At 35.0% G+C, this 24,699-nt stretch overlaps 1 protein-coding gene across 10 annotated transcripts in view; it reads left to right on the forward strand.

Moving 5' to 3' along the window:
• Nucleotides 1–24,699, forward strand: part of KMT2E (lysine methyltransferase 2E (inactive)) — a 90,107-nt gene that overhangs the window by 17,932 nt on the left and 47,476 nt on the right. For 5 of the 10 annotated variants that reach the window (XM_081535836.1, XM_081535840.1, XM_081535842.1 and 2 more), the window contains exons 2-4: nucleotides 4,639–4,823; nucleotides 21,726–21,840; nucleotides 22,822–23,051. In XM_081535836.1, coding sequence (XP_081391962.1) covers nucleotides 4,753–4,823; nucleotides 21,726–21,840; nucleotides 22,822–23,051 — 416 coding nt within the window. In that variant the 5' untranslated portion in view covers nucleotides 4,639–4,752. Of the gene's footprint in view, nucleotides 1–1,449; nucleotides 1,523–1,980; nucleotides 2,050–4,638; nucleotides 4,824–21,725; nucleotides 21,841–22,821; nucleotides 23,052–24,699 lie in introns of all 10 variants that reach the window. The other 5 variants (XM_081535835.1, XM_081535834.1, XM_081535839.1 and 2 more) reach the window with 2 other exon arrangements.

Below are 24,699 nucleotides of genomic sequence, written 5' to 3' on the forward strand. Positions count from 1 at the left end.
TAGAGTCACACCATTAGGGTTCAAAACTTGATTCTTCTAATTTATTTTCTGTGGAACTTCGGATAAGTTTAACCTCTCTGCCTTATCTGTAAAACGGGGATAATAAATGTACCTATGCCATAGGATCATTGTGAGGATTAAGCATCGAAAGCACTCAGTATTTATCATCATTTGTATCATTATATCATTATTATAACCCGTTTTCAGGACATTTGAGTTCTCATGGAGCACTGTACTGATACATTAACCCAGTTGGAAAAATATATAATTGATTCTATTATCTTTTTTTTGTAAGTTTTTAGAATCTGATATTTATCTGTCATTTTGATTATCAGGAATTATCTGTTAATGTACTTATGACTAAGATTTAAACTCTTAAGATCATCAGCCTAACCTACCTCCATTTATAGTTGAAGCCCACAATAGTGAAATGAGGTGCCCAGAGTTTCATAGGTAGTAACTTGGTAATAGACTTTGATCAACTAGTATTCTTTTTTATTATACCTTAGTCAACAGCTGTAAATAAATTAAATCTTATATGAATAATGAGGACAGTTTAATTTCTGATTTATAAGGAAATCTCAGTTATGTGGCCTCATAATTTCTTGCAAGTTTCTGTTTCCTTTCTATTAGTAATTCAGCCCAAAATTCACCTGCTTATTTTCTTAGTGTTACGTGTCCAAAGTGTCAACATGGATCTAATTTTACATGTTTATTGAGTTCTATCTATGTAAGGTGTTGATTAAGGACTGAAAGATAATAAGTGACCCTTTCCTCAAAGAGATTGTGTTAAATTGAGCTGGGCCCTTTATTTGTAATTTTAGGAAAAAATTTTTCCTTATTTTCATACTTTTTGCTTGTTTGGTATCATATTCATCTTTTCAGTGGTTTTTTTGTTTGTTTTCTGAACTCTTTAAATGTGGTCGCAGCCTCAGTTTCCCTGTTTTTCTGATAGATATTTCTAATGTAATTGCTTTTCCTTCTTGCCTTTTATCTCATTTTTCCTACTTTATGGTTTTGTTTGTTTTTGTTTTGGTATCAGTGCCTTTGCTGTGCTGAATCTGTGGGGTTGTTTTATTTTTTTATTCTCGTTTGTTTTTGTTGTTTTGTCCATGCCACACAGCTTTTGGGATTGTTGTTCCCTGACCAGGGATTGAGCTCATGCCCTCAGCAGTGACAGCACAGAGTCCTAACCACTGGACTACCAGGAAATTCTTTGCAATATTGTTTTCCTAGTTTCTTTCCAGTTTGATTTGGTAGTTAGCATTGTTTCCTTTGCTTCTGTTTGCATTCATCTGTATTAAAGAGTGAAGAATAAATTTATCATTTTAAGAATTAGCTGCTGTCTTTATGAATCCCTTTGGTTTTAGGTTCCATGTTAGAAGTACTATGTATACTTTTATGCCGTTAACAAATAGCTCAATACTCCTATGTTCACTTGGTTTCTAGGTCTGTTCTGGATAGCAGGTTTTGTGAAGACCTATATTCTTTCTTGGACCTCAGATTTACCAGACATCTCATGGTATTTCCTTTTATATTATTTCCTTAATGGCCTCCATTTATTCTCAATATATTTTGTATATATTTAACTTCACAGTTGGTTAAACCAGTTTTTTGATTCACGTACAAGATATGAAACCTTTGTGGTGGTAGTTTCGATTGTTGAATTGTTTTTCTCTTGTTATGCCTGTGTTATAAGCTTATATCTTTTCTACGTCTGTATACTATATTGTCTTGTCCTTTCTTATTAAAGACACAGTGATTTGACCCTAATGAATTTATGATTTAAGTACCAGCTGGATTTTTAAGCAGCGTGAGTTTTCTGGCTATGTAGTTTTTGATATTAATGAATATAGTGAAATATTTGCCATTTTTATGGTCTCAGTAGATATGACCTTTTGCCTTCTGACCTCTTGTGAGTAAATTCTGATATCATCATCTCTGCTGAATCAAACTCAAGCATCTGTGGTTCTTTTACAGATATAATGCTGTGTTTATCCTGGGGATGAGCTTCTGTGATTTTAGAAGAGAGGTGCATTTCTGGAAAAGGTGTCATGTGGTTGTTCTTACAGCACTTACTTGCATAGGTTGACAACTCATTTGATTAATGAGGCCAGAGCTGCATTTTTATCCCTGGTGCTCTAATTCATTTACCTGTTCTTTGTAGAGTGCCTGTTTCATTCTGTGCACTGTGCAGGGTTTTAGAGAGAGGTAGTAATGACACAAATATAAGCCATTGTCTGAAATAGGTTTTTGTGGCATGCTCTTCACTGCTGTTTAAAAACAGCTCAAATATAGTGTTAAATATTGAAGATTGTATATTTATGTAAAAATGGGCTGTACTATTATTAAATACATACTCAAATAGATTGTTTTAGATTGGAAATACTACTCAGTTACCTAAAAGAATACATAATTATTTGACTTCTGTTATCCAGTTTCTGCCTCTGGTTTAAAAAAAAAAAAACAAGCATACAACTATATATTTAGCAACATACACCTAAAGGATAAGGTTTTCTGTGAGTCAAAAGATAAAGCTGAGCTGAAGAAAGCGTCTACCAATTAGATACTACCAACAAGGAGAAATGTTTTTAAATTGTAGTTGTTCTTAGGTCCAGGTCTTCAGCATTTTAAAGAAATACAAAATAATATAACATTTGATTTCTGTGTTGCTTGCATTTTATCATTTAGGAATTGTATACTTTTATAGCTTTGTGCAGGTTAATAAATACAGCTTTTTATGAAGTAACTCTAAAACAGTCCCAGGTACAGAAAAGTAGATAGGGCAGTTGTTTTTAGAGGATAATTTTAATTTGTTTAAAACTGTAAAATCATAGCAAATGGTGAGCTATAATTACATACTTTATTTTTAAAAACTATTAGAAGGTTCTCTTTAAATGAGAGCTAGAGAGGTTTTTTTAATGCACATAGTTTTTTGGTTATGAAATAAGAGCAACTCTTGTTATGTGACTACCACTTAATGATTGCTAAATATGCATAATGCAGTGTATGAAATGCTTTACAGTCATTTTTTCATTTTTTTTTCACAGAAACTGTATGAGGATGTATCCCCATTTTATAAACAGAGAACCTGAAGCTTAGACTGGTTAAATAACTTGTCTAGCTCACACATCTACTGTTAGAGTGTTAGAGACAGGTTCCAGTGCTTACGTTTTTAACTTTTAAGTGCAATTGCCTATTATTGTATATTTTATTATAACTTATAATCTAGTAGCTCTTCCCCAGTTATATACAGTTTAAAAGTAACAGCTAGTTTTCTTGGAGAATTCAAACCACTATTACCTCGTTATTTCCATATTTTGTTTTTTTTTCCCCATAAAATATGAGCTCACAATCTGTATCATCTGTGAAACAGAAATTAACCTGAGTAGATATTCTCAAGCTTACTTGTAAAAATAAAGGGTAAATAAAGAATTGCTATTTGAAGAAATACTTGTCTTCAGTATTTCATGTATAACATGAGAGGGACAGATTTGACTCTTTTTCTTGTTTATATGATTATCTGCTTTGTTCCAAGTTGTACTATATCATTGCTGAAATATTTTAAGTAAATATTTCACACACAGAACATATAGCAGGTGTTTTGGGCTTCCCAGGTGGCTCAGTGGTAAAGAATCCATCTACCAATGCAGAAGACGCGGGTTTGATCCCCGGGTTGGGAAGATCCCCTGGAGGAGGAAATGGCAACCCACTCCAGTATTCTTGCTGGGAAAATCTCATGGACAGAAGAACCTGGTGGGCTACAGTTCATGGGGTCGCAGAGAGTCAGACACAACTGAGCACGCATGCACAAACAATGAATTTAAAATTGGAAAAGTTGATATTGAAGCTGAATGTATTTACTTTACTATGGTAAATTTCTTTAAACATAATTCAAGTATGTTAGTTTTCTAATTGTATTAGGGATCATTAACTCATGGAAGAAAACTGGAGAAATAGAGAAACTCCCTTAATATACATGTATGTTTGTAGAATAGAAAGTGACAGCCACTGTAAAACAATTTTACTACAAATAAAATAGCTTTTTTTAAAAAAATATAGAAACAGTAGAGTAGAATTGTTTCAAATTCTGGTTTTATCCCTTAAACTGAGCAGCTTTGGTTATGTTATTTATCCGTAGTTACTTTTGAATTCTTTGGTGGTAAAATGGAGATCCCTACTTGAGTTGTGAGGGTTAAATAGATTATCCGTGTAAAAGCTTAGTATGGTGCTTAGTTCACAGTAAGTACTCAGTGTTTGTTAGTTTATTGTTAGATCATTCACTGAACCAAGAAGACTTATTTTGGGGAAGTACTTTAAGAAATTCTGTTTCATCTTTCAAAATGAATATTTGTTGGTTCCTTACTAAGCAATATGCCTTAGTAATCCCACTTATGGCACCCTAAATTCATTCCCTGAGGAAAATTATGATTCAGAAACTTTTCTTTTGAGCATAATCTCATAACTTAATTCCAGAAAAATGAACAAAAGAGAGACTCCCTGAGCAAATTGCACTGATACTGATATTTTAATAAAGAATGCTTTCTTTATGTATTTTACTTTCCTTTATTTTAGGTTGACTGTTTCTGGGAATATGAAGATGATTCTTAACTTCTGGTTCCCTTTTCTTTTAAACAGGGTTTGTGGATGCACTTAGATGTTTGCAATGAGCACTGTGGCTGGCATGCCCCAGTGTTTTGGATACCAATGCATAGGACTCCATAGTAATCGAATTTACCAGAGGCGAACGTCATGAGCATAGTGATCCCATTGGGGGTTGATACAGCAGAAACGTCATACTTGGAAATGGCTGCAGGCTCAGAGTAAGTATTTAAATCATAGGTACTTTGGATAGGGAAGAGCAAAATACTTCATATAATTATTTTAGCACAACCAAGCAGTTCTTGATTTGCATTTATATTTTTCTCATTTTAGACTCTTGGCTAAAGTAAAATGTCAGAAGTTTAAAGGCAAAAATTCCTGTAACTAAAATTACTTTTGTAAAGAGCTTTTCAGCCAAAATTCTCTTTTTCTGATTCTTTTTGTCTCTTCCATTTGCTGATTGTTGACAGCAAGTATCAAGATAATAGGTTATTGTTTTTTAAAATTGTAAATCTGTCTTGTTTACATTGGGAAATTAATTTGGTTTTCAGTTTGAATCTTATTAAACTGTAATGTCCATTTAAACACAATTGCCCTTTTTTTTTTTTTTGAGTTGAAAAAATAAAATTCCAGCCAGTTTTAAATAAGAAAAAGGGAGTATTTCCTTCTAGATGAATGTTTTGGCACCTTTTGCTTTTGTGGGAGCCATTTCTGAGGGATTTAGCAAAAGGTTCTTACCTTGCCTCTAGACTATTTGGTCTTGGCAGTTGTGTTGGATAGATTTTCTTTTATTTTGATTTTGAAAGACCACCATGTTAACACTGAATTATTGCTATGAAAATTGATTGTTTTTTGAAAATTGCAAATGGTTCATGTAACAGTGTTGGAATACCTAAAGAATACAAAAATATATATGTTTGCTCTCTGATTCAGTATATAGTTGAATTGTGCTAAATGGAACACTCATTGACCAGAAAGCTGAATTTAACTTTTTTGAAAAAAAGGAAATTTCTTTCTTTTAGGGCTCCTAAAACTGGTGTGTAGAAAGGACAAAAAACAGTTAATACTCTCCATTTGCTGGCATTTCAAATGATCTAGAAATGTTTTCACCACTCCTGCTTCTGCCATTAGGAAAGACTCGAGGGTGCTCTCTAACATTCCTATAATATGCTACTTAGTCCATTTGACTGTATGATTATTATAGTTTTTAAAAGCCTCTTTTTTTTGCACTATGAGTAAGTTATTTTTGTTGTAAAATAATGGATTCCCAAACAAGGGTGCTCTTGTGACTGTTGATTGACACTCCTTCTGCCCAGACAGGGACACTCCTAAGGAAGAAAAAAGAACCTGGAAGCAGGGCTTGACAGGCAAGTGGGTCCCAGACTAAAGTACCAGTGTTTCTTAGTGCATCTGATAGATGCAAATCTATATCTGATAATAGTTATAGGCATTTATTGGTAATAATCAAAGATTTTTTGCTTCCTAAAAAAATCACCTTGACAGTTTTTAAAAATTAGCCTCATAAGCACTTACTACAAAATGTAATTATGAAATATTATTTATGTATGAGATAGGAATTAGTCCAGTATACAATGTGAGATGCTCCTTTGTCTTGTTTGCATGTTTAGTATGTATGCTGTAAGGCAATTCACAAACATTAATTATACAGTTAAAAAAGAATGAATAATATATTGACAGCAGTTTAGGGGAGAGCTTTCTGCCTGTGTTCTTTATTAAATGCATTTATAAGAGTGTTTATAGAATAATTATGATTTATATTGTTGAGCCAAATCTTTCCTGGTACAAATATGGACATTTTTATTATTAGAAAATGATCAACTTATAGGTAACTACAGAATGACTATTTTTTTTAAAGAATATTTCTGTTTTAGGAAATTATTTTTTTCTATTCCACATACAACTATGTGTCCCTTGGATATAGTATCCCTTACTCAGTGGACACAAAAATTATAGCTGGTACCGATTTCTACTATGAGACAACTATCAGAATTTTTGTGGCTAAATTTTCAAACTTAAAAACTGTATATATATATATATATGTGTGTGTGTGTATATATATATATATAAAGCTTTTAGAGCTATTTTCATAAGAAATTTTTATATAATTAACGTTTCCTTTTTATTTCAAATATGTAATCAGAAGATACTGTACTTGTATTGATGCAGGATGCTGGGGAAAGGGCACATGGGACTTCCCCATATGTTTCTTTGTTAACGTCCTGTGCAGCTACATAATTATTCCAAAATATTTTTTTTTTAAGTATTGAATTTTGTTATACTCATGTACCTATATGATGTTATTAATTATATATTAGTTTTATATATATGTAAATGTTTATTTGTCTGCATTGGCTGTTAATAGTGGCACGTGGGATCTTTGATTTTCACTGCAGCACACAGGGTCTTCAGTAGCCACGTCTGTGGCATCTTTTAGTTGCGGCATTCAGGTTCTTCAGTTGTGGCATGTGGGATCTAGTTCCCTGACCAGTGTTGAACCCAGACCCCGTGCATTGGGAGCGTGGAGTCTTAGCCACTGGACACACCAGAGAAGTCCCTATTAGTTATATTTTTTAAAAATACTGCTAAAATATATCACTAATAAACTACTATAAAGTTTAGGAGGTACTTGATTGTTTGTTGAGTGAATTAGTTTACTGAACCAAATTTATACTCATTTCTAAGACTATAAAGGGGAATTTGTTTAATCACTTACAGTTCATCTAATTTGAGTTCATCTAGATAGAATACATGCTATCTGTCGCATTGTATAGATAGGAAATTGAAGGTCTGGTTCAGGATCTATAATAATGGCCTTGCTGAACTCTAGTCCAGTATTCCCATACTCAGTAACATTTCTTGCTGGATTATCCCGTCTCTGAAATAAAACTCACTAGTCCAGCTTCTTTGTTACATATTTGTTTTCCTCTCATTACTAAGTTTTTAAACATCTTGGATTTGTCTTGCCTTTCCTGCAGAGTTAGGGATCTTGTATTTTGTTTTTTTTTTCTGTTCCCCATTACCTTGCCACAAGTTGGTTTTACACTTCCAGAACTTCTCAATTCAAACTAGCCATATTTCAAGTGTTCTATAGCATATATGTCTAGAGACCATTGTATTGGATAGAGAAATTCTAGGCTAAATTGCAACATGTAGGATCTCAGAAGAGAAAAGAACAGTGAAGCCTCGGCTAGTTATGAAAATCATGAGATCATAACAATCTATTTCTTTTTGAATAAGAGAGATAAAGATGTAACTATGAGATATTATTTTCAAATTATAGGTGAGGAAACAAGTCACAGAGCAGTTAAATGGCAGAAGCAGAACTTATTAATGTGTTAATTTTAGGCCTTTTCTATTACAGCTTCTTTCCTAATACTATTACAAAAATGACTTACATAGCGTAACTAATTTATTTTGATATATGGTTCGTGTAAATAGTAGCTTTACTTTTAGGAGTAGTAAATTTATTATAATCAATGACTGCATATAACAAAGATATTTTCAGATCTCTGCTTTAAGATAAGGAATATGAAAGAAAACCTAGACTCAGTTACCAGTAGATAAATAGAAAAGTTGAGCCAGAGTTTAGCATTTATTAGAATTGTATGCTTTTTATCCTAGTTGATATAAATTGACCTCTTCTACTGCTTCTTCTATGTTTTATGTTGGACATTCTATCTGAATTACTAAATTGGTTAAAGAAGCAAAGGTGAGAAACCCTTTTGGAGCTGAGAAGTGGGAAGAGGTATTAAATAGGGAGTGTTAAATGGATTCTTTCCTAGTCTTTTTAAAAAATACCAAATTACTTTTCCTCTCAGAGACTGGGAACATGATTACTAACATTGTATTCCTTTAAACATTATTTTTACTACCAAATATTCCTTTAGAAATCTTTATAATGAGGTTTTGGATAAATATGTGTATTTTGGGGTGAGGTAGACAGATTAGTAAATGTGACGTATCTAAGTTACATGTGGATTACTTTGGAGGAGGGCTTTTAGTGCTATGACTGGCAATACAGTAAATGCCTCTCTGTTGACTGAGAGTACTAAAGGGAGATATCTGGGTTTTCAGTTTTGTTCTGCCACTAATATACCAGTGAGCCCTTAAGACAATTATTGTAGACTTTGGTGTCTTCATTTGAAAAAGAGGGCTTGAAGTATTAATGTGGCTCTTTTTGACTCCAGATTTCTGAGATTCAGTACATTTTTACTGTCTGTATTTTGTTTATGGTATTTAATATTAGGTTATCTCAGTGTCACTAGAGCCATCTGCTGACAGAATTCATTATTAGTTTGTTGAAATATTTGGCTGCTTGTAGTCTGAATTTATGTAATTAAAGATGCTAAAATGTTTATAATGAAATGTTTTCAGTAGCTTTTTACTTGTGTTCCACTAGTATTTAGTGTTTCTGTTCATTTCTTTATGCTTTATCTTCTGTCAAGAAACTAATACTTTCTGCTGCCCTTAAAAGTGTTAAATTGCTTATCCTAATTTAGAAGTGCTTTCATTTAAATGTGATTTGTTTTAATATTCAAAAGAATGTTTTGAAGTACTGTTTTTAGCATTGTTTAGAACTGTTGAAATTTCTCGTTTGCCTTATACTTAATGATAAAGTTTTTCTTTTAATTTTTTTTCTTGTCTATAACATAGTGTGTAAGCAGCTATTATTCCCATTTTACAAAAGAAATGCTGCTCAGGGAGATTAAGAGACTTCCCTAAGGCCACATAGTTAGTTAATAAAAAATAAAGAGTTAAATCCAGGGCTGCTTGGCTCCAGATCCATTTGCCACATAGATCAAAAGAGCTGTTTTGTTAATTGATGAATTTAATGAAGTAAAATGCCACATGTGGTAAACTGAGGACAGTTGTAACACCAAATCTCTCCATTTAAAAATTTTTCTTGTATGCCATTGTAATGTGTGTAATTTTAATATATCTTTACAAAGTATTAGGTATAACAAGAATGATAGAAATATTTTGATCACAAATCTGAAGGAGCATAGTGAGAACTCATGGATATCTTTTATATTCATTACTATAACAGGGAGCCGTTCTATCCATGTGTCATTACTGATACCCAAGTGTCTGTTATTGAATGTTTTAGCATTGAAAGAAAAACTAGAGGTTTCACTTAAAACACTCATATAAACTTCTCATTAAAATACAACTGTATTTTGAAGGTTTATATAGGGAAGAAATTAAAATTTTGATGAGGAAGAAGAAAATCATAAAAGTCCAGTTTCAGGAGGAAACAGAGCTTATTTAATCAATCATTCTAGCCTATTCTTTTTCTCTAAATTCCTCTCTTAATTTTATGATTGGCATTTCTCCCTGTTAGATCTTCAGTTCACCTGACTGCTTAAATGTCTACACTAAAATGTATAATGAATGATAATTTATGATGGCTTTTTAAAGAATAAGGATATTTTGGTATAAACAAATACAATTATAAATTTGTCAAGTGGTTCCAGGAAAACGTGGCAACATCGGGTAGATTACTGCAAACAAAATGGTATTTGTTCTGCTTTCTGAGTTTTCAACAATAATTTAGGACTGTAACACATTTAAAAATAACCTTTTTTTCATTTTTAAGAATGGAAATGTTACATAAATAAATTTTAATGCCCAAATTTGTTCTCCATATTTGTAAAGTTTATGAAGTAATGACAGTTAAAGTGGCATAGATTCAGAATTACCAGAAATCAGGCTTTGTGTAACTCTAATTATGCACTTATCTCACATGCTAGTAAAGTAATGCTCAAAATTCTCCAAGCCAGGCTTCAGCAATACGTGAACCGTGAACTTCCAGATGTTCAAGCTGGTTTTAGAAAAGGCAGAGGAACCAGAGATCAAATTGCCAATATCCGCTGGATCATCGAAAAAGCAAGAGAGTTCCAGAAAAACATCTATTTCTGTTTTATTGACTATGCCAAAGCCTTTGACTGCATGGATCCCAATAAACTGTGGAAAATTCTGACCTGTCTCTTGAGAAACCTGTATGCAGGTCAGGAAGCAATAGTTAGAACTGGACATGGAACAACAGACTGGTTCCAAATAGGAAAAGGAGTATGTCAAGGCTGTATATTGTCACCTTGCTTATTTAACTTATATGCAGAGTACATCATGAGAAACGCTGGGCTGGAAGACACACAAGCTGGAATCAAGATTGCCGGGAGAAATATCAATAACCTCAGATATGCGGATGACACCACCCTTATGGCAGAAAGTGAAGAAGAACTAAAGAGCCTCTTGATGAAAGTGAAAGGAGAGTGAAAAAGTTGGCTTAAAGCTCAACGTTCAGAAAACTAAGATCATGGCATCTGGTCCCATCACTTCATGGGAAATAGATGGGGAAACAGTGGAAACAGTGTCAGACTTTATTTTTTTGGGCTCAAAAATCACTGCTGATGGTGATTGCAGCCATGAAATTAAAAGACACGTACTCCTTGGAAGGAAGGTTATGGCCAACCTAGATAGCATATTTAAAAGCAGAGACATTACTTTGCCAACAAAGGTCCATCTAGTCAAGGCTATGGTTTTTCCAGTGGTCATGTATGGATGTGAGAGTTGGGCGGTGAAGAAAGCTGAGCGCCGCAGAATTGATGCTTTTGAACTGTGGTGTTGGAGAAGACTCTTGAGAGTCCCTTGGACTGCAAGGAGATCCAATCAATCCATCCTAAAAGAGATCAATCCTGGGTGTTCATTGGAAGGACTGACGTTGAAGCTGAAGCTCCAATACTTTGGCCACCTCATGCAAAGAGTTGACTCATTGGAAAAGTCCCTAATGCTGGGAAGGATTGGGGGCAGGAGGAGAAGGGGTCGACAGAGGATGAGATGGTTGGATGGCATCACCGACTCAATGGACATGGGTTTGGATAGACTCCGGGAGTTGGTAATGGACAGAGAGGCCTGGTGTGCTGCAATTCATGGGGTCGCAAAGAGTCGGACACGACTGAGTGACTGAACTGAATAAGATAATACATGGTGCCATTTTGTAATACAGAAATGAGGTAAAGCTGTTTATATCATTAGGTCATTAATCCATAGACAAATAGCAGTCTGATAAATCTCACAGAAAGTGGGGATAATGCAGTTTGATAGGAATAGTACTTGACCAACCTAAGAGATCTAGGCTTTAGTATTTACTTTGTTATTATAATGCCATGTGACTTAGAATTAGGACTTGATTTTGTAAATCAAGTCTGAGCGACTTCACTTTCACTTTTCGCTTTCATGCACTGGAGGAGGAAATGGCAACCCACTCCAGTATTCTTGCCTGGAGAATCCCAGGGATGGGAGAGCCTGGTGGGCTGCCATCTATGGGGTCGCACAGAGTCGGACATGACTGACGCGACTTAGCAGCAGCAGCAGCAGTCTGAAATCCAGAGTGCTTATGTTTCATGTCTCATGGATACACAGTGACTTAATCAGTTTGTGGCACTTAGATCAGTCATCTCTTGGTGTGTAATACTGGAGGTTGAACAATGTGATATTTAAAATACCTTCTAGAACAGTTCCTGAATATCATTTTGGAGCAGCAGGTACTGTTTCCCTGAATAGTTCTGTCCTACTACACTCAAGGTCACACCAAGCAGAACTCAGCGACTGCTTCTCCACCCCTTGCTTCATGATAGCATTGTCTGGGAATCCAAGAATTGCCCTCCACATTACACCTGTATAGACTCGGCAGAAGTAGATCTATTACACCAATTCTAGGCCAGAACAAAACTACTTCCATTCTGAGGGAAAGAAATCCATATTCTGCTACTCCCTTGGGGCCATTTGCAAAGCATCCCCACCACATCTTTGTTCTACCTGCTCCACTAAACGAGTCTTAGCAACAGCATTTTGCCTTTTCTAAGACCCAGTATCACCTCACAGGGTCAGAGGTAGGTTCTGAGAGTGGCTATTTCAGATTAAATCTTGACCCTGTGTCAGTATTATCTGCGCCTGTCATTCTTTTGGTTCCTTGGGCAGTGTCTCAATTGTCAAGTCTATTCAGGTGCTTGAATGCTTGTATCCTTCACTCTTCTTGCAGCTGCTCCATACAAGTTGACTTTTACTTTGACCATGCTACTGGCATGTTGAAGCTAATGCATAGTTTTCAGGCCTCATATTGTTTGTTGTCTCAGGAGGATTTATTACTCTTGATTCTCTGTACCTTTGGCGTTAGTGAAACTAGCCTTTTGTGGTTTTCTTTCTTTCTTTTAAAAAATTGTTGTAAAATATACATAACTAAAGTTTACTGTTTTAACCAGTTTTAAGTGTACAATTCAGTAGCATTCAGTACATTCACAGTGTTACTGCAGTGTCCAGGCACTAGATGACAAAGACTTGGACTAGGGAGAGAAGTGTACTGATTGTAAATGTATATTCGAAGAAGAGCCAGAATTGACCTAAGAATTAGATGTGGAGGGCGAGGGCAAACAAATAATCAAGAATGATATTTCATGGTTTTGGATTAAGTAACTGGATGGAGAGTTGTTTAAAGAAAAAGATGAGCCAGGGGAAAAGAGAAAACATTTGCGGGCAGAAAAGAAAATCAAGCAAAAAATGAGAAAGAGTGGCCAGTTAAGTGTGGTATCCAGAAAGCTAGCAAAGTTAAATCTTTTTAGGAAGGGAACATTACATCACATGCTGAAAAATCTATATAAACTACAATTACCAATTTGTTTGACAATATGGGTAGTTATTGTGGTGTTGTACAGCCTGATGTTGAGCACGAACAACTCTTTCGAGGAGTTTTCTAAAAAGAGGAACAGAGAAATGACAAATGAAAGGGGGCAGGAGTTTTAAATGGAATAATAAATAAGACAGCAGTGATCTAATATAGAGGTAGACTGAAGATGTAAGACACAAGGGATAATTGCAGGCAAGACTAAAGTGTACAGATCTTGAAAAGGTGAGAAGGGATAAGGTCCAGAGAGCAAGTGGAAGAATAGGGTTGTAATACAAAATGGCATTTTTCCATTTTTATAAGAGAAAAACAATTTGAATGTAAATACAAGATTTTAGATATGGAATTGTGTTCCCAGTACCTAAAACAGTAGCTGGTATATAATAAACCCCCAATAATTATTTATTAATAAATTGATAAGAAATTCCTGTTGAGTTGATGTTACGTTTTCAAAGAAAGTTATACCATTAAACTAGTAGTGCTTGCTAAAGCCATTTAAATCAGAGAAAAATGGTACTCTATTACGATCAGTTCCTTCCCCAAATTTGCTTTCTCTAAACAAGCAGTCAGCAGACTAGGATCACTGAGCCAAATCCAGCCTGCTGCCTGATTTTTGTGAATAAGATTTTATTGAGACTCAGTCATGCCCACTTATTTACTTATATTTTCTGGCTTTCCAGGTACAATAGTGCTGAGAAGTTGAAGTAGAAACCATATTGTTTGAGGTCTTGAATATATTTACTCCCTGGTTCTTCACAGAAAAAGTTGGATGGCTCCAGCTCTAAATTTAATTCTTTTTTTTTTTGGCTGCACTGCATGGCATGTGGGATCTTAGTTCCCCAAGCAGGGATTGAACCCACACCCCCTGCATTGGAAGCTCCCAGTCTTAGCCACTGGACCACCAGGGAAGTTCCTGGTTTAATTTTAAATTCCAAAATCTGGGATGTAAAAAAGGGTTTTCTACAACAAACATCTACTTTATAGTCATGAGACATCTAAATTAAGAGGTCTAGTAATATGGAGATCTATTTGGGTGGAGCTAATGAAATAGAATTAGGTTGAGGATGATTTGGAAGTCATGAACACATAGGAAATGGTGAAAACTATAGTAGTGGATGAAACCTCCAATGTATAAAGTACAGACGCCTAGAAAACATAAACATTTAGGAGATAGGGAAAAGAAAAATGTAAAAAGGAGATTAAGGCATTAAAAAAAATGGGAAACAGTTTGGTCCTTTCTCAAAATGTTAAACAATTACCTTATGACCCAGAAATTCTACTCCTATGTATATACTCAAAAGAATTGAAATCAAAGGCTCAAAACAGATATTTGTATACCAATATCCATAACAGCATTACTCGCAAGAGACAAAAAAGTCTATGTTAGACAAAAGGTCTAGCATCTCAAGTGTCCATCAACAGATGAATGGACGAATCAAAATGTGGTCCATCTATACAATGGAATATTAGCCATAAAAAATAATAGAATTCTGAAACATGGTGTATAAAATGGATGAAACTTGAAAATGTTATGCTAAGTAAAATAAAAGACATAAAATGATAAATATTTTATGATTCCATTTATGTAAGTTGTCTTATGTTGCGAAGAGTATGTATGTCGCGAAGAGTCGGACACGACTGAGCAACTGAACTGATGTAAGTTGTCTAGAATGGGCAAATAGAGATAGATAGTAAAGGTTACCAGGTGCTTGGACCTGGAGAAGGTAAGAGATATGAGAACAAAATGTCTGTTTGAGAGGATGAAAAAGTTTGGAAACAGTAATAAGACATGAATCATAAGGCTTGAAGGTCTCTTTGTGAACCCTGAAACTTACTGCATACAAATGATTGTTGAATGCTTGTTATCTTAGTTAATTCTATTTCATTTGTTTAGGAGAGGTAGAACTAAAGCTACAAAATTTTTATAGCCTCTTCATGGTAGACAGATACAAGGGACTATAGAATTGAACAAAATGTCCCTATATGTAAAAAAAAAAAAATAATAATGTGATTTCAATAAGTTGAATGGTATAGTTCTTTAAAATAACAGTTCCAGTTAGTGCCTATTTCAAGTGAAAGTGAAAGTGCTAGTCACTCAGTCATGTCTAACTCTTTGCAACCCCATAACTGTAGCCCACCAGGCTCCTCTGTCCGTGAGATTCTCCAGGCAAAAATACTGGAGTGGGTTGCCATGCCCTTCTCCAGGGGATCTTCCTGTCCCGGGGATGGAACCCAGGTCTCCCACAATGCAGGCAGATTCTTTACTGTTTAACAGTTCTGGTTAGTGCCTATTTCAGGCAGCTGGAAAATATCTAAAAGGCATTAGGAAACTAGCAGAATTAAAACAGCAACAAGACAGAGATTGAAATTTGCTGCATTATTTGAGTGACTGAGTACTGACCATGATAGAATACATAGGGACAGAATATAAAAGTAGGAGGGATATAAAGTTCTCCAGTATAAAAATTTTAACAAGTGATGGTATTTTTTTAAGTGATAGATTTTAACTAGGAAATTTAAATCGTATTATCTCAAGCCAATGAATATTAAGTTTCCAAATCTCACAGTTAAGAGTAAGAGTTTAAAATACAATTTTATTTTCTCAACTCTAGGGTCTATGTAAAGGTCTCTCTTTGGAGGCTCTATAGTAATGTGCTATAAATCAAAAACAAGCCCTTGAAGATGACTCAAGCTTTGTGTGGCTAAATAGTCAAATAAAAAGTTTCTTTCAGAATTCTGAACAGTCTTAAGTGGAAAAGTCGACTCAAAGAAGTTCAGCATATCATGTAACAACTAGAAATTGATGTTGTTGTTCAGTTGCTCAGTCATGTCTGACTCTTTGCGACACCATGGACTGTAGCATGCCAGGTTCCCCTGTCTTTCACCATCTCCCAGAGCTTACTCAGACTCATGTCCATTGAGTCAGTGATGCCATCCAACCATCTTGTCCTCTTCTCCTCCTGCCTTCAATCTTTCCCAGCATCAGAGTCAATTTTTTAATGAATAGGCTCTTCACATCAGGTGGCCAAAGTATTGGAGCTTCAGCATCAGGCCTTCCAATGAATATTCAGGATTGATTTCCTTTAGTATTGACTGGTTTGATCTCCTTGCAGTCCAAGGGACTCTCAAGAACCTTCTCCAACACCGCAGTTCAAAAGCATAAATTCTTCAGCACTCAGCCTTCCTTATGGTCCAACTCTCAACATCCATACACAACTTACTAGAAAAACCTAGCTTTGATTATATGGACCTTTGTCGGCAAAGACATTAGCATTAAAAAACTTTGTATATGTCATAGCTTTTCTTCCAAGGAGCAAATGTCTTTTAATTTCATGGCTGTAGTCACCATCTGCAGTGAGTTTGGAGCCCAAGACAATCAAGTCTGTCACTGTTTCCATTGTTTTCCCATCTGTTTGCCAGAAGTGATGGGACCAGATGCCATGATCTTCATTTTTTGAATGTTCAGTTTTAAGCCAACCTTTTCACTCTCTTCTTTGACCTTCATCAAGAGGCTTTTTTCCTCTTTGCTTTCTGCTATAAGGGTGGTGTCATCTACATATCTGATGTTATTGATATTTCTTCCATCAATCTTCATTCCAGCTTGTGAATCATCCAGCCCGGCATTTCGCATAATGTACTCTGCATATAAGTTAAATAAGCAGGGTGACACTATACAGCATTGACGTACGCTTTCCCAATTTGGAACCAGTCTGTTGTTCCATATCCGGTTCTAATTGTTTCTTGATCTGCATACAAGTTTCTCAGGAGGCAGGTGAGGTGGTCTGGTATTCCCATGGCTTTAAGAATTTTCCAGTTTGTTGTGTTCCACACAGTCAAAGGCTTTATAAAGCGTACTCAGTGAAGCAGAAGTAGATGTTTTTCTGAAATTCTCTTGCTTTTTCTATGATCCAGCAGATGTTGGCAATTTGATCTCTGCTTTCTCTGCCTTTTCTAAATCCAGCTTGAACATCTGGAAGTTCTCGGTTCACATACTATTTAAGCCTAGCTTGGAGAATTTTGAGCCTCACTTTGCTAGCACGTGAAATGAGTGCAATCTTGTGGTAGTTTGAGCATTGCCGTTCTTTGGGATTGGAATGAAAACTGACCTTTTCCAGTCCTATGGCCACTGCTGAGTTTTCCAAATTTTCTGGCATATTGAGTGCACTTTCACAGCATCATCTCTTAGGATTTGAAAAAGCTCAGCTGGAATTCCATCACCTTTTCTAGCTTTGTTCGTGTTGCTTCCTAAAGCCCACTTGATTTGACACTCCAAGATGTCTGGCTCTAGGTGGGTAATGACACCATCATGGTTATCTGGGTCGTTAAGATTGCTTATGTATAGTTCTTCTGTGTATTCTTGTCACTTCTTCTTAATATCTTCTGTTACTGTTAAGTCCATACCATTTCTGTCCTTTACTGTGCCCATCTTTGCATGAAATGTTCCCTTGGTAACTAGTTTTCAAGAGATCTCTAGTCTTTCCCATTCTGTTGTTTTTCTCTGTTTCTTTGTATTGATCACTGAGGAAGGCTTTCCTTCTCCTTGCTATTCTTTGGAACTCTGCATTCAGCTGGGTATATCTTTCCTTTTTTCCTTTGCTTTTTGCTTCTCTTCTTTTCTAAGCTATTTGTAAGGTGTCCTCAGACAACCACTTTGCCTTTTTGCATTTATTTTTCTTGGGGATAGTTTTGATCACTGTCTTCTGTACCATGTTACGAACCTCCGTCCACAGTTCTTCAGGCACTCTGTCAGATATAATCCCTTGAATCTATTTGTCCCTTCAACTGTGTAATTGTAAGGGATTTGATTTAGGTCATATTTGAATGGCTAGTGGTTTTCCCTACTTTCTTCTATTTAAGTCTGAATTTTCCCAAAAGGGGTTCATGATCTAAGCCACAGTCAGCTCAGGTCTTGTTTTTGCTGACGGTATGGAGCTTCTCCATTTTCAGCTGCAAAGAATATAATCAATCTGATTTCAGTATTGACGATCAGTGATGTCCATGTATAGAATCGTCTCTTGTTTTGTTGGAAGAGGGTGTTGTTATGATCAGTGTGTTCTCTTGGCAAATCTCTGTTAACAACTATTTACACAAAAACTTATTGTATATTATCTCTTTAGCCATGCAATATAAAAAAAATTATTAAAGCTTTGTGTTAATGTTCCAGGAGATTTTGAGAAAGCTCCCTTAACCATAATGTAGTAATTTTTGTTACTGTGAGTTCTTGCTGTGCATTGTCCGTGTGTAAATATAGTAGGTTTGCTCAGATTTAATTAATCATTTTCTACTGGTTGGACATTTAAATGATTTCTACTTGTATACCTGGTTTTAGGAATAGCATTACAAAGAACCTCTCAATTCGGTGAGTAATTACTTAGTGGAAGTTAATTTTATTAGAATGAATTTCCAAAAATGGGGTTATTGGATCTAAAGGATATTTGACTGTTGGTATTTGTCACAAAGTTTTTTTTCAGATTCACTGTGTGCTTTGAGGATATTTAACACCATGGGATTTTTTAAAGAACATTTCTAAGGATGTCTGGTGTTCTGTTTTTTGTTTTGTTTTCTATTAAATACTATCTTATAGTTCAGGAAAATCCTTAAACTGTGTCAACCCATTTCTTGTCTGACTTACTTCACTTAGTATGATAATCTCTAGTTACATCCATGTTGTTGCAAATAGTTTATTTCATTATTTTTTATGGTTGAGTTGTATTCCATTGTATTATATGTACCACATCTTCTTTACCCTTTCATCTGTCAATGGACATATAGGTTGTTTCCATGTCTTGGAAATTGGGAATAGTACTGTATAGCTTTAATTTGAATCATGAGGTTATGCAAAGGATTTGTGGCTTGTTTACATGCTTGAATTTATATTTGGACTGAAAGTCTTGTTTAATTCCCACTCATTATCTACTCCAAAATACAAATTTCTTGCCACACTCTAAATCCCTAAAAGTGATTCTTTCTATAATGGCCATAATTCTTACATGTTGCTGTAATAATCAGGAATTGCTAAAACTCTACTTCTTCCCTCTATGTATTTTTTAAAATATTTATTTATTTACTTGGCTGCATTGGATCTTTCGTTGTGGCACACAGTTGTGATGCATGGGCCCAGAGCACATGAGTTCAGTAGTTGAGCATTCAGGTTTAGTTGCTCTGGAGCATGCAAGATCTTAGTTCTCTGATCAGGTATCAAACTGGTGTCCCCTGTACTGCCAGGTGGATTCTTAACCAGTGGACCACCAGGGAGGTCCTCCCTCTGTGTATTTTTAAAAGAATTTTAAAGGAATCGATATTGTAATCAAAGCAGTTTATCTGTTCATTTTATGTGAATTTACCCTTTTGTTCAGCATGTCTGCCTCAAGGAATCCATGCTGTAGAAATACCATTATGTAAACAGAAAATGATAAATATAACTGTACAATTGCAATGATCCTTTAACACTGAAGAATAGGAACGATTTAAACATCCAGTAGGGAATTTATTAAATAAATTATGGTACATTCATATAATGAAATAAGCAATTATTATAAAAAATAAGACAGCGCTGTGTTAACATTGGAAGGTTGAAAAAGCAAATTGTGAATTTGTTATTGTTGTTTAATCACTAAGTTGTGTCTGACTCTTTGGGACCCATGGACTGTAGTTGGCCAGGCTCCTCTGTCCATGGAGTTTTCTCCAGGCAAGAATACTGGAGTGGGTTGCCATTTCCTTCTCCAGGGGATCTTCTCGACCCAAGTATAAAACCTAGGTCTCCTGCATTAGCCGGTGAATTCTTCCGAGGTGATGCTGGCCATAAAGAATCTGCCTGCTAATATAGGAGACTTAAGAAATGTGGGTTCAATCCCTGGGTATGGAAGATCCCCTGGAGGGGAGGGCATGGCAACTTGCTCCAGTCTTCTTGCCTGAAGAATCCCACGGACAGAGGAGCCTGCCAGGCTACAGTCCGCAGGGTCCCAAACAGTTGGACACGACTGAAGCAACTGAGCACACACACAAGCCATCAGGGAAGCACCAAATTGTGAATACATATTGTATATTCTCATTTAAAAAAAACTGAGATGTATTTATGGATAGACAAATATAGAGGAGGATACATGGCATCTTAACATGGGTCTATCAGGTTTGGATGAAGACATGATCTTTCACTTTCTTGTTATGTCTCTTTTAAAGTTTGTACAATAAACGTGAATTAATTTTGGAATTAAACACATTTCTCTTTAAAAGATTAAACAAGTCAATTTTTAACATCAAAGCATAGCTATTAGGTGAGTACTGGTTTTCTAAAGATTCAGAACATTTTGGAGACCCTTCTCTTATAATCTCCTTCAGAACTACTTGACCTCAGTTTGTGTCTCCTCTCTCTCCTGATTGTAGCACACTGGATCCCAAGTAATAGTCACTTAGAGCGAAATTGTGAATTTGCTTAAGGGATGAGTTGAGGAGAGAAGTAGTTGACAATAGGAATTTGACCAGTTAGATTGTAATTGCATTAAGCAGCCTTAAACCATGAAGAATTCAAATAGTATTAAATTCTAAGGGAAGGTTTTGATTAAGAGGTTTGATAAAGGTTTTGAAAAAATCATCTCAAACAGTGGCTTGGTAAGAATAAAGGCATGGAAATAAGTCATGTTGTGTTTGTGCAAGGGTGAAATTAATTTCAGTGTGAATTGCCCTCAGAAGTAGGTTCACTGCCACATTGATCAATAGGAATTGTCAGACGAGGGCTCCAGGAATCTGGGCAAGTGATGTACACAAAATGCTAGACCAGGGAACTTAGAGGTCATCCATGGTAAGTACGTGAGTTGTTACTGTCAGTGGTTGGTCAGCTCATCATCATTTAGTCATTATCAGGCCAGAACTGCTAATCTGACACTACCACAGGCTACTGGTTGCATTTTTTTTCATAAGCAAATCTTGGTTTATTGTAAGGTTTCCTTTCCTTAGCTTTTCTGATAGTTCCAAGGCTTTGTTATATCTTGACTTAGTAACACATACATAAAGCTTTGAACATTGAAATGTATACTTCACATTCAAATTGGGGTCCATCCGTATGGATTCAGTATGTCCTTAGTCTTGTTTAAATTGTTTCTATGCTTTTGTCCACCCCTGTGCATGGTGTCCCTGGTGCCACTGAGTACATTTAGTAATTTTTAATGTCTAGTAATTTTTTCAATGCTAGAGAGGGCAACTATATCAGAATTTGAAGATGGGACATTTATTGTACTTAATTAAAAGTTTTTTTATAACATGGACTCTAGATAGAGTATATCATATCTGCAGGGTGTCTATGTTTTAGACATTTTAAAGACATTTTATTTGTATAGCCTATATAGTAAGTGTTATAATTTTAAATAGATGAAAAGAAAAAAAAGAATCAGTGGAATTCTCTTTGATGCAATGTTTTTCCCTCCAGACCAGAATCCGTAGAAGCTAGCCCTGTGGTAGTTGAGAAATCCAACAGTTATCCCCACCAGTTATATACCAGCAGCTCGCATCATTCACACAGTTACATTGGTTTGCCCTATGCGGTAAGTGTCAAATATTTTTCTGGAAGGTTTTTTTATATCTACATATAAATCTATATTTTTTATATCTAAAGGTTGAAAGTTGATGTATGTGGTGTTAGGCCTAAAACTGAATATTTAAAATGCAATATTTTATACTATCTAAACAATTAGGTATATAATTTGTAGTTTAATTTTTCATTGATCTAATTATATTTATTCAAGGGATTAAAATTCTATAAGAGGAATTCCTTAGAAGTTTTTATAGTAGTAGCATTTTGCTTTTTATGCTTTTACTAGTTTAGTGTTATAATTCTTTACCTTCTGTATAAAAAGATTGTGGTTAGAATTATAGTGTCTACTGTTGATTTTAAATTATATAGTAATTTATTAGCTCTTATATGTCAGGCTCCATGCTGAGCGTTTTTACATATATTATCTAATTTTCAAAAAAAACCTCATAGGTATAATTTTCATTCCCATTTCATAGCTGAGAAAATGAAAGCTTATCTAAGCTAACTTATTCAGTGTTGCATAGCTAGTAAGAGGCAGAGCACAGACTGAAATAGCTGTAGAACTGAACACATTTGTGGTATTATCAAGTTAACCATTATCAGAAATTTTTACCACTTGGACCAGAATAAAAAATAACCAAACGTAAAAAATCCCTATTGTATACTGTCTAGTGACATTATGTCTTTTGTAATAGTTTCTGTTATTCTTTAGCCTCTATTTTCCTAAGGGTTTTGGGTTTGTTTTTTTTAACCATCACTATTCTCACATCTTGTATTGTGAAGGTGACCAAGGTTGTAGATAGGTGTTGTCATTTATTACTATGGTTTAAAATTTAGTTTCAGCAAGTCATTATTTTAAAGGTATTAAGGAAGAAATGGGCCAATTTCATCTCTCTCAAATACTCAGATTAAGGACTGAATTTTATTTAAGTTGCTTAGATCATACTGTTACTGAAATTACATTGTTCTGTGTTTGTGTTTAATTATCCAGGACCATAATTATGGTGCTCGTCCTCCTCCAACACCTCCAGCTTCCCCTCCTCCATCAGTTCTTATTAGCAAAAATGAAGTAGGCATCTTTACCACTCCTAATTTTGATGAAACTTCCAGTGCTACTACAATCAGCACATCTGAGGATGGAAGTTATGGTACTGATGTAACCAGGTGCATATGTGGTTTTACACATGATGATGGATACATGATCTGTTGTGACAAATGCAGGTAAAATATTTCATGCTATTTGCTTATTTTCGTGAATGTTCCTAACGTTTGTGATTGTTAATATTGGAAAAGATAATTAAAGTCGCTTTGAAAGGAACTGATAAATGAATTTTTAAAGTGATCCTTCTGCTACTATCATTGCAAACTGTTTTGCTCCTAGCAAGTGCCCCTATGGGAAAGAAAGAAAGAAAAAAAACTATCTTAGAGTTTTTTGGAAATCTTTGTTGTTGATTGAGTAATAGGCAGTCAGTTCTAAACTTTTATTTATACAGAATCACACTTCTCTTTTCACTCATTCAATAGTAATACACTACATAAAGTAGACAAGATACAAATGAGAGGAGAATTGAGTCCTGTGTATTTCCTTTGGAATTATTTGTGCTGTATAGTCAACTGTGATTTTCCAGTTTGGGGGAATTATACATTTGATTGATGTTTGTTTGACCTGACTCTCTCACCTCCTTTTGACTTGAACCTTGCAGCACTCTGGAGTCTCCTTGAACCAGAACCACAGTCTCCCCTCCCCCAACCCTGGTTCAACCACCAAGAAAGGCCTCCTCCCCTAGAGAAGGTGTGATTGGGACAGAAAGTGGGGTTTTGTTTTCTTTCTTAATTTTTTTCTGGTGGGAGGGAGTTGGGGAGGATGGAGAGGGAACAGTAGGGTTTCAACCTGAAAGTTACTGAGTCCATCCCCTGCATAGGCTGGGAAGCAGAGAGTATTTAAGCAGTATTTAAGCACTGTAGAGGGTAAGAAAATTTGATAGTTTTCAGAATATCCTGGATCTGGTCCTTAAGGCATAGCTTCATTATTTTATTTGAAATAGTATTCATATTTGAATGTGAGTATAATATTTGGCCTTGTTGAGCCAAATATAAATTACTTTGCATTATTTGTAATCCTGTTCCCATCTATTAAGTTAGGTGATTAGAAGTGAGATGTAATTGATACAAACATGCAGTTAGGGCTATATTTCAAAAAGGTGATTTACCTTTGCCAAAAATGGGGAAAATTAGTCTTAAGTGAAATGTGAAATTTGATGTGATTTTTATGGAAAGTTGTAATATTAATACTTTGAGTTAATTTTAATAATAAAACTATATTGTGATACTTTTTCAAATTAACAACTAAACTTATGGTACATACTGTTACCATGAGCAATCACCTCAGTAAGTTTATTCAGGAGGTAAATTTAAAACCGAAGAAAGTAACTTCACTGGTAACTTGTTTTCCTCATTATTTTTTAATTACTTAGTAGCAACTCTCAGTTCATATTTTAACCAATCATATAAAATATCTCATAGCTGATTTTTGTCTTATGTGATCAATTATATACCATTTGACAATATTTTTATTCTAATGCATAATCTAAAGTGTTTTTCTTTTGATTAATTACAATAATCTATATATAATATAGAATTATATCTATTAGAAAATAGTGAAGTAGTTCTTAGTATTTATACTTATCTACAAATTCTTGAAGGACCAGTTCACATATTTCGGATTATTCAAGCTATTTGCTTTTTAGCAACTGGTCTATTTGTTATGGATTTTTTGTTATTCTACTTTTCTTCTGCTTAACCTGTAGTATAATATATACTGCCAGACTTAATCTTTTTTCCTCTATTCTTGTTTTACATTGCCTCTATG

This window comes from Giraffa tippelskirchi, chromosome 10, assembly GCF_054371585.1.
Source record: "Giraffa tippelskirchi isolate mGirTip1 chromosome 10, T2T-mGirTip1v1.2.pri, whole genome shotgun sequence".
NCBI classification, from domain to species: Eukaryota; Metazoa; Chordata; class Mammalia; order Artiodactyla; family Giraffidae; genus Giraffa; species Giraffa tippelskirchi.